General features: G+C 41.1%; 1 protein-coding gene across 6 annotated transcripts in view; it reads right to left on the bottom strand.

Annotated features, from left to right (window-relative positions):
- Positions 1-8151: 8151 nt before the first annotated feature.
- LOC134349440 (ETS-related transcription factor Elf-1-like) overlaps positions 8152-11281 on the bottom strand; it is a 140253-nt gene continuing 137123 nt past the window's right edge. For all 6 annotated transcript variants that reach the window (XM_063053744.1, XM_063053748.1, XM_063053746.1 and 3 more), the window contains one exon: positions 8152-9764. In XM_063053744.1, the coding sequence (XP_062909814.1) occupies positions 9149-9764 (616 nt within the window). In that variant the 3' untranslated portion in view covers positions 8152-9148. The remainder of the gene's footprint in view (positions 9765-11281) is intronic.

The raw sequence follows: 11281 nt of genomic DNA, 5'->3' as shown, positions 1-11281 counted from the left end.
GTACCATTCCATTTTAAATTCCTTATTCCTGTGAATATTCCAAATAGGGAGTAAACTTTAACAATAAAATCATCTCATGAATACTGCCTGTGCCACGTGACAGTGAGTATAGGAAAAGAGTGAGGTGGAGGATGAATGAGTGGCTGAGGGATTGGAGCAGGGGGCAGGGATTCAGATTTCTGCATCATTGGGACCTCTTTTGGGGCAGGAGTGACCTGTACAAAAAGGACGGGTTGTACTTGAATCCCAGGGGGCCAATATCCTGGCGGGGAGGTTTGCTAAGGCTATTGGAGAGAGTTTAAACAAGGATTGCTGGGGGGGGGGGGGGGCGGTGGGAACCAAACTGAAGAGATGGAGGAAGAGGCAGTTGGCTCACAAATAGAGGAAGCTTGGGGACAGTGTGAGAGGGAGGATAGGCAGGTGACAGAGAAGGGACATGCTCAGACTGATGGTTTGAGATGTGTCTATTTTAACGCAAGGAGTATTATGAACAAAGCAGATGAAATTAGAGTGTGGATCAGTACTTGGAGCTATGATGTTGTGGCCATTACAGAGACCTGGACGGCTTAGGGCAGGAATGGTTACTTTGAGTGCTAGGCTTTAGATGTTTCAGATAGGACAGGGAGGGAAGCAAAAGAGGTGGGGGCGTGGCACTGTTGATCAGAGATAGTGTCATGGTTGTAGAAAAGGAGGAAAACATGGAGGGATTGTCTATGGAGTCTCTGTGGGTGGAAGTTAGGAACAGGAAGGGGTCAATAACTCTATTAGGTACTTTTTATAGACCACCCAATAGTAACAGGGACATCGAGGAACAGATAGGGAGACAGATTCTGGAAAGGTGTAATAATAACAGGGTTGTTGTGGTGGGAGATTTTAATTTCCTAAATATCGATTGGCACGTCCCTGGAGCAAGGGGTTTAGATGGGGTGGAGTTTCAAGAAGGTGTGCTCAAGAAGGTTTCTTGACACAATATGTAGATAAGCCTACAAAAGAAGAGGCTGTACTTGATCTGTATTGGGAAATGAACCTGGACAGGTGTCAAATCTCTCAGTGGGAGAGCATTTTGAAGATAGTGATCACAACTCTATCTCCTTTACCATTGCATTGGAGAGGGATAGGAACAGATAAGTTAGGAAAGCGTTTAATGGAGTAAGGGGAAATATGAGGCTATCAGGCAGGAACTTGGAAGCATAAATTGGAAACAGTTGTTCTCAGGGAAATGTATGGAAGAAATGTGGCAAATGTTCAGGGGATATTTGTGTGGAGTTCTGCATAGGTACGTTCCAAAGATGTGACTAAACACATTGATGAAGGTAGAGCAGTAGATGTAGTGTATATGGATTTCAGCAAGGCATTTGACAAGGTACCCCATGTAAGGCTTATTGAGGAAATAAAGAGGCATGGGATCCAGGGGGAAATTGCTTTGTGGATCCAGAAATGGCTTGCCCACAGAAGGCAAAGAGTGGTTGTAGATGGGTCATATTCTGCATTGAGGTCGGACACCAGTTATGTGTCTCAGGGATCTGTTCTGGGACCCCTTCTCTTTGTGATTTTTATAAGTGACCCGGATAAAGAAATGGAGGGATGAGTTAGTTAATTTTCTAATGACACAAAGGTTGGAGGTGTTGTGGGTAGTGTGGAGGGTTGTCAGAGGTTACAGTGGGACATTGATAGGATGCAAAAATGGGCTGATAAGTGGCAGACGGAGTTCAACCCAGGTAAGTGTGAGGTGGTTCATTTTGGTAGGTCAAATATGATGACAGAATATCGTATTAATGGTAAGACTCTTGGCAGTGTGGAGGATCAGAGGGATCTTGGGGTCCGAGTACATAGGACACTCAAAGCTGCCGCACAGGTTGATTCTGTGGTTAAGAAAGCATATGGTGCATTTGCCCTCATCAATCATGGGATTGAGTTTAGGAGCCGAGAGGTAATGTTGCAGCTATATAGGACCCTGGCCAGACCCCACTTGGAGTGCTGTGCTCAGTTCTGGTTGCCTCACTATAGGAAGGATGTGGAAACCATAGAAAAGGTGCAGAGGAGATTTACAAGGATGCTGCCTGGATTGGGGAGCATGTTTTCTGCGAATAGGTTGAGTGAACTCGGCCTTTTTTCCTTGGAATGACGGAGGATGCGAGGTGACCTGATAGAGCTGTATAAGATGATGAGAGGCATTGATCATGTGGATAGTCAGAGGCTTTTTTCCCAGGATCCAATGGCTAGCACGAGAGGTCACAGTTTTCAGGTGCTTGGAAGTAGGTACAGAGGAGATATCAGCGGTAAGTTTTTTATCGCAGAGAATGGTGAAAGCGTGGAATGGGCTGCCGGCGATGGTGGTGGAGGCGGATACGATAGGATCTTTTAGGAGACTCCTGGATAGGTATATGGAGCTCAGAAAAATAGAGGTCTATGGGTAACCCTGGGTAATTTCTCAGGTAAAGACATGTTTGGCACAGCTTTGTGGGCTGAAGGGCCCGTATTGTGCCATAGGTTTTCCATGTTTCTATGTTCTATGTTTCTAAAATCTGTGGCAACATATACTGAATATTTCTGACATTCTGCAGTTCGAAACATTGATCCTATTGAAGTTCACATGGAATCTAACGATTACTTATGCCATGGAACTGAAGGAAGTGGGTTTGCATCCTGTTTCAGAGATTTGAGCACAAAAAAACTAACAGAACACTTTGGTTCAGCTGAGAGGGAGAAAGGGAAAGGATTTCATCTTACACCTCTCAGGTAATTTAAAAGATCTTGAGCATTCTCTCAATTAATATACTTCCCAGTATCCCCAATATTTTGCTCTCTGCTATCATTGAAAATATATAAGCAAAGTCAAGGTCCTACTTGGTTGCAAATTGACTCTTATATAGTCATCACTACAAACCTTCCAAAGATCGTTTTTCACAAAGTGCTTTAGAATAGTCCAAGATTATGAAAGATGCTACACAAGTGTAAATCTGTTTTTATTTTGATTGCCAATCAAGACATTGGGTTTAATTTGATGAAATTGTGGAACTCAATTTCACCGTGGCAGAGTTCATTATTCTATGATCACAGTTGATCAGAATCAGGTTTATTATCAACAGCATGTGTCGTGAAATTTGTTAATATTGCAGCAGCAGTTCAATGCAATATATGGTAATATAGAAAGAAAGAAATAAATAAGTAAATCAATTACAGTGAGTATATAGATGTATAGATTAAAATATTGCAAAAACGGAAGTAATATGTATTTAGAAAATTGAGGTAGTGTTCATGGATTCAATGTCTACTTAAGATATCAGATGGCAGAGGGGAAGAAGCTGTTCCTGAATCGCTGAGTGTGTGCCTTCAGGCTTCTGTACCTCCTACCTGATGGTAACAGTGAAAAGAGGGCATGCCCTGGTTGATGGGTGTCCTTAATAACAGACATCACCCTTTTGAGGCACCACTCCTTGAAGATGTTTTGGATACTATCGGACTAGTATCCATGATAGAGCTAGTGTTGATCGTCAGCGAGGAGGAGATATTATCACCAATCTGCATAGATTGTGGTCTTCCAGTTAGGAAGCTGAGAATCCAGTTGTAAAGGGAGGTGCAGAGGGCCACGTTCTGCAGCTTAGCAGTCAGGACTGTGGGAATGATGGTGTTAAATGCTGAGATATAGTCAAGGAACAGCATCTTGGCATAGGTATTTGTATTGTCCAGGTGATCTAAGGCTGTGTAAAAAGCCATTGAGATTGTGCCTGTCGCAGACTTATTTTGGCAATAGGCAAATTGCAGTGGGTCTAGATCCTTGCTGAGGCACGAGCTCATTCTAGCCATGAGCAACCTCTCAATTCATTTCATCACAGTAGATGTGAGTGCTCCGGCACAACAGTCAGTGAGGCAGCTCACGCTACTCTTCTTGTGCTCTGGTATAACTCTCGCCCTTTTGAAGCAGGTGGGATCTTCCGACTGTAGCAGTGAGAGGTTGAAAATGTCCTTGAATGCTTCCACCCGTTGGTTGGCACAAGTTTTCAGAGCCTTACCAGGTACTCCATCAGGGCCTGGTTTACTCTCCAGAAAGACAGTCTGACATCTGTGGCTTACTCATGCAGATTTGAAGATGAATTTCTGAATACAGTTCAGTCCACTGATTCAAAATAGTCGTGTAAGCACTCCTGAGCTTCCCTTGTCCATAACTTCTCGGTCCTCACTACTGGTGCTGCAGTCTTCAGTCTCTGCCTATACTCAGGGAGTAGCCAGCTGATCAGACTTTCCCAATGGTGGGCGTGGAATAACATGGTAGGCATTCTTGATACTGGTGTAAGTGTCCATTGTGTTGTTTTCTCTGGAACTACAAGTGAATTGTTGATGGTAATAACTTAGTGACTTTTTCAAGCTGGCCTAGTTAAAATCCCCCAAAATGACGTGAAGGCTTCAGGGTGTGCTGTTTCATGCATGTTGATCACATTGCTCACATCATGTGGAGCCTGTTTGACATTGGCCTGAAGTGGAATGTACCTCCCTGCCAAAATGATTGCTGAAATCTCCCGTGGCAGGTAAAATGGACGGCACTTCATTGCGTGGTATTCCAGTTCTGGTGACTAACTATTGGGACGTCACTAACACATCAGTACACCGCGAGGAGTTGATCATGAGGCATACACTTCCAACTCTGCTTTTGAGAGACTCGACAGTCCTATCCCGATAGTGTATAGTGATCCCGTCAATCTGAATCGCTGGGTCCATTATGGAAGAGGTTAATCAGGATTCCGTGAAACAAGGACACAAGCAGTCCTAATGCCCCTCCGTGTCCGAGCTCTTCGATTTTATTTACTAAAGACTGTACGTCTGCCATCAAGATGGTTGGCATTGGGAGTCGAAAAGCCCTTTTTCTTAAACGCACCTGTATCCCTGACCAGCTGCCACGTTTTCTACGACGTCTGGCGAGAAGTACGGCCACAATCGGCATTGTTTCCGTGAGTTTTAAGCAGCGATAGATTATTCAATCGCATTAAAACTGTTGTATTAACTGTACAGACCTTGGAAGCAATTGTGATTCTCAGATGTATCAGGCTGAAACGGGAATATTTAATCGATTCCATCGAGCTGTGCTGTACGAGATCGTCGTCTTCAAGGCGTCCCGGCTCAATCCCAACCACACTTAAAGGAACAAGGTTTTATGAACTACTTCATGGTTTCCTTTAGCACAAAATACAAACGTAAGAGTGAAATGGCTTCTACACAATCACAGCTGATTTGAACTGTGCCCTCCTCTCAAAACACCCACTACCACCTCGAAACAGTCACATTCTTCACTTATGGTTAATTAAACATTGCAAAACATTCGTAATCTACATTTCCTAAATGTTTAAAGTCCAAAATATTAAGGATTCCTTCAAGGAATTCAACTGTATATGCAATTTTCTGCAATGTCACTTAACTAAAAATGATTTTCTCCCCCAGCCCAGTTAAACGGAATATTGACCATTTCCAAGTTATTTTGCTCCATAAATTCATCTCAGCACTACATGGAATGATTTGCATTTGCACTGGTGACATCTTTTGTCTAATGCAAGCCAAATTATGTCAAATCTGACAGTACTGTTTTCTCAGTCATGTTTTTCCCCCAAATGTTGGCCAATTATAAATCAAAACAGGAAAACCTGGCTTCAGCTGTTTGTACCAAAGCTGCATAACCTAAAGCCCACTTGCAAAGTTCATGTTTGATGGAAGCTTCTACACCCAATGGAGAGGGAAACTAAAGGTCAGAGTTGGTGTAGAAAAGCTTGCAGTTCTTGTTTGTGTAGTCTGTCTTTACCCTTGCAATTGCAGTCTATTGTGCTTCCCCATGGAGACACGAACCCCAGTGCCAGCCTTAAATCTGTGACACAACCTTATCATGTATTTTCAGTTCCCAGTTCTTCAATATATAAAAAAAATCTTTTCTAATTCAAATTCTAGGCATGGAATTAGTCACACAATAAGGCGATTGCCACTTCAGACTGAGACGAGGAGGAATTTCTTTCAAAGTATTGCTTGTCTTTACTGCAGAGAACAGGGGCTCTGCCTCACTGTATTTAAGACTAAAAGGTTTTTGAAAATTGTTGGAATCAAAGTTAATGCTAATAAGACTATAATGTGCAGTTGAGACCAAACTAAAATTATACTGAATTAAGGAATAGACTCCAAAAGCATTAAGTGTAGTCACTGTGTCCGGGTCCGTAAAATTCCAGCTCTTCTCACACTAGTGATACAACCCTGAATCTCAGAATCAGGTTTCAGATCACCAGCATATGTCATGAAATCTGTTAACTTTGCGGCAGCAGTACAATACAATACATGATAAATATAGTAAAAACTAAATTACAGCAAGTATATGAAATAGTTAAATAAGTAGTGTAAAAACAGAAATAAAAAAAATAGTGAGGTGGTGTTTAATGCCTATTTAGAAAAATAATGGCAGAGGGGAAGAAACTATTCCTGAATCACTGAGTGTGTGCCTTCAGGCTTCCGTACCTTCTTCCTGATGCCAACAAGGAGAAGAGGGCATGTCCTGGGTGGTGTGTTCATCTGTTATTTATGCATGATCTCAGACTACAACAAACTACCAAGTGGCAGACAAAACACAAGACCTATAAATACTGCTAATTGGTCAGATACATAATAGGAACACCTGCTAACTGGGAAAGTAGTAATTCAACTTCAAACTACAGATATCTAAAATTGAAAAATTACATCTGAAATGCTGAAATACAGGACAAGCCAGTGTACATCTAAATATAACCATCTTCAGAGCCATGCACTTTATTTTATTTAGAAAGCAGAGAGTCAATGGATTCACCAATGCAGTTTAAAGACTTGCCAACAGTTCTATGAAAAATCAGCTTGCTAAAGATCCTGAGTGATGTCCTTGGCATATTTTAGAAGACCAAATTTTATCAGCAGTGAAAAGTGAATAGCTGGACAAAGAAAAAAAAACACATTAAATAACATCTTACAAGGGAATTACACAACCAGACAAGGAACCAGAAGTAGTCCTGGTAGAGTTCTGGAAAAAGACACTAGCAAATATCTCGACATCCGGCACTCTTGGAACTTTGTTGTTTCAGGACTAGCAGATATTTCAGATTTTTGGATGGTCCAACACACTTAGTTCACTATTTTAAAAATATACCACATAGTAGCATAATAAAGTTACCAGTGAAAACAGTGAATTTAAAGAGCAGGAAATTGTTTGAGTCCATATGAGCTTAAGGAAAATGGGAAATAGAAGCAGGACAAAATAATCCGGATCCCATCCCTGGCCACAATCCACCCAATGCTCCTGGCTCTGGCCTCACACTGAACAGATGATTGAGGCAGCATCAAACCATTGGGATTCTGAGCAATTGGATGTCCTATAACAATAATTTCTGATCCACCTGGAAGAAAAGGATGAGTGGCCAAGGAAAAGTTTGAGTAGTATTCAGAGACTGAGGTTGACTTATACATAACCAATCAGAACCCAGCTGAAATTAATCTATTTTACACTTTGCCTTATTCCATTTGCCATTGAACACAAATAAGGGCAACCAAAAGAGGTGGTAGAACTGGGTGCCATCATGAAACTGACATGTATCAGGACAATATACTGAAAGGCAGCACTCAGATGTGAAAAATGAAGGAGCCAAGGATAGACCCATCAGTTGCAACTATACACAAGCTGACAAAAGGTCTCTGCGGACAATTCTGTAACAATATCTGAATTGTTAAGTATAGAATGTAATGGGGTAGAGAGACTACAGGCAAACTGTGCATCAAAGACCACCTTCACGTTGTGAAGGAACATGTTCTTTGTGAAAATTCTACTATTTGCGTGTGGATTATATATATAAAAAAAGCATCTCAAATAAAGTATGACACAGTGGTACACAAGGTCATACCTTTGCAGGCCAGAAGAGTCCACATTCTCTTTATAAGTGAGTTGTAGAATGGTGAAATGGAAGAAATACATTTGGAAGACAAAATCTGCTCCACTGTAGGTGAGCAGACAAACACATAACCATTCAAATGGGTACTTAGTAGGGACTATTTTGTACCTTCAGCAGGAGATTGTAATAAAATGAAGAATCCTCCATCTGCCATACAGCAAATGCTAGCAATACCCATTTTAAAATTTAAAACACACACAAACATAGCAACTAAAATTATTTATTTTTGCCTTGAACATATGCTCACTAATGCCAGTGGAAACATGGTTTTAACATCAAATCTTAAAACTATACAAAATGTACCTCTTTCTTTTTTTAAAAAAAAGAGCTAGTAATTGGAATTTTCAAATATTCTTTCAACCTCAAAAATAGAACACAAAATACATTATTTACAAAATCAAGGAAAAGTTTTTTAAAAAAATATTTACACCGTGGAGCTGAAGGTTCCTGCGAAAATAAAAATCCCTTGGATAATTTCTTTTTAAAGAAAAATCCCATTGACAAAAGCCCATCTAATAAGCAAATACTGTTTCCTTTCTTTACTCATTGGATTCATAGCAAAGTCTGTACAAATTTATAATAGAAAGAAAAGAGTAGGGGTCATGGTGAAATAAACCAGCCAAATATTCTGGATATTCTGCCTTTTTAAATCCAACACAGAGAGAAAAAAATACTTAATCGCAAAGAAACCAAATTTATGCTTGAACATGTGGATCTAGATATTAAAAGAGCTGCCTTTTATATTCGTCTGAACCCTTTAACTGATAGGTTTCATGTAACGCAGGGATAATTATCAGCGCAAACAATCTCGATGCCAGTTTATCAGCACTTCCATTGCAAAGGCCATCGTGTGCCAATCCACAAAAGCTGACTGATCTACAATTCGTTTCTGTATGGTAGTGTGCTATAATTGTAAGAAATGCAACTCAGTTTTGAAAAATGTTCTAAATTCTTCTAACAAAGTCATCCAGAAACCAAAAAAAATTAAAAGAGCAAAAGCTTCTTTTAAGATTATATTTTTAACTTCTGTCATTACCTCCAGTTTAGTAGCACCTTTGCCCTGTAACCTCTATTTATAACGTTAAAACTAAGCACAGATCGAGTTGAACATTACTTCAAGTAAACCACCCAGAAAATACTTTGTAGCTCTAACTTTAAAAAGAATTGGGAATGGAGCTGAGGAGGCTTGAAAGGGAAAGTCTGCAGTGTCACTGTGTGTCCACTTCCCTGTGTTCCCCTGCTCCAAAAAGCATGTGATGAGGAAGCATTGCCGAATTTGTGAGCACAATTACTTGGGACTGCTGGGTTCTATGCTCACTTTGCTGGCTGGGTCCCATGGTCCCTTTCTGATCTTCCTGCTTGGCTGCAGTCTGTATAACAGGTTGCTTGGTTTCTGGTGCTTTGATCACCGATGTGAACACTGTGCCTTGTGGTTGACTCATAATCTGCTGACTGGTAGATGCAAAGGTTACCACGGGAGTGGCGGCACCTACTGCACTGTACAAAGACGCACCTTGTGTTGTATTATCTGGTAGCTGTGGGCTAGTTGGAATAACCTGCTGAATGCTGGCACCATGGACAGCAAGAGAGGTGGGTGTGACTATTTTTGCAATGAGTGAGTCCCCTTGCAAGGCGACGTTTTCTTTCAGCACCGTCCCCTGATGGGAAGATGGAACTGTTTGGAAAATGAACTTGGGGGAGGACATTGCTAAATCAGTGCTCGTGATCACAGTCGTGAGCGGGACAGTTTGCAATGTAACAGTGTTGATTCTCTGAGCTCCTGGTGATACAACCACTGGAACCTGTGATGGAGTTTTTATCGTTCTGGGGAAAGAACAAAATCAGAAGATCAGAAATGTTTTCCACAATTTTCAAACTATTGTTGTTTTGAACATTTCCCAGTTTCACATTTGCAGCAAGTTAATAATCCTAAGAGATTGCTGGGAATAAAATATTCTATTGGATGACTTCACATCATCACAGACTCAGCCACAGACCGTGGAACTGGTCCCTTGGCCCACTAAGTCCGTGTTGACTGCCCATTTTTGCACTAATTCTACTTGAACACATTTTATTGACCCAACAGTTATCCCCCTCTCCTAGATTATACCCTTCACACACTGGCAGCAATTATCAGTGCTTAATCAACTGACCATCCTGCATGCTTTTTAATGTGGGATGAAATCCTAGCACCCTGGAGAAATGTATGTGGTCCCATGAAGAATACACCAACTCCAGCCAGATTTTACCCTATTTGGTACAGTATAGTCAGATCTTAGCTAACCTACTGGGCAAACCAATTAACATTCTATAACTAAGGACTAAGGTTTCTGGCGCAACTCCAATGGAAAGTGTAACTGTACAGACATTGATTAAAGACTAGCCTGTCTACAATTTGCAGCTTGTCAAATATCATACTCCTCCTTGGTATACATGATTGCTACTCTCCACTCAAACGTTGCCAGTCATTTCTTGACAGGGGAAGGATATAAGCTGTTATCATAAAACACTTCATATGCTAGCAGTGTGAACGTTTTGGTAAAGTAATTCATAGATTCTGCATTTTATGTATTAATGAGTGCCAGCCTGCCGCATGTCCGTGGCATCTCTTTGCCTCAGTCCAAAGGAGCATCATATGGTAGGGAAGAGAAACTGATCTTTAATATTTCCTCTGTGTAGTTGAACACACTTTCTATTTTCCCTAAGCTCAAGTCTGGCACATTCAACCTACAGTGCCATTCCCCAGAAGTCTCCAAATCAAACCATGGAGAAAAGCATATGGGTAGAATTTTTGTTTGCCCAACATTGAGAACAGTTACCACCACGTTGACCAGAGAATTTATCATCAAGAATGACAATAACCAAAAGCCTGGAAACCTCTGTGCAGAGGAAGTGCAAAACTTCAGCCAACAAAAAAAACTTGTTGCTGTACAGTACAGAGCACTGGCAAAATTCTTGCATGTTCTTCTGAGACCACACTAATGTTTAAGACATTATCTTATTGGATTATATCGAGCAGCACAGAATCACAATAACAACGCAAACTGGCTGATCAACATCTTGGTATTGCTAGTGAGTTCAGTGACAGTTTACCCAGACTGTCAGATTACTTGGCCTATCACCTCTAACAACAGTCTGCGGTAAAACCTCACACGATCTCACCGACCCCTGCTCCCAGATTAGTCTAAGGTTGAATGGATATGCCAGGCAAATGATTTAACTATTTTCCGACAAAAGCAGCTGAATTACTGAGCTCTACTCTCTTCTGCTATTATTAAGAGAATTGTAGCTCTGCATCAATCTGTTAACTTCCTTTTGTTAATTAACCCTTTCAGGAGGTT

Source organism: Mobula hypostoma, chromosome 7 (assembly GCF_963921235.1).
Source record: "Mobula hypostoma chromosome 7, sMobHyp1.1, whole genome shotgun sequence".
Taxonomy (NCBI): Eukaryota; Metazoa; Chordata; class Chondrichthyes; order Myliobatiformes; family Myliobatidae; genus Mobula; species Mobula hypostoma.
Note: the sequence above shows the minus strand (reverse complement) of the source record. Positions and strands in the feature narration are given on the sequence as shown.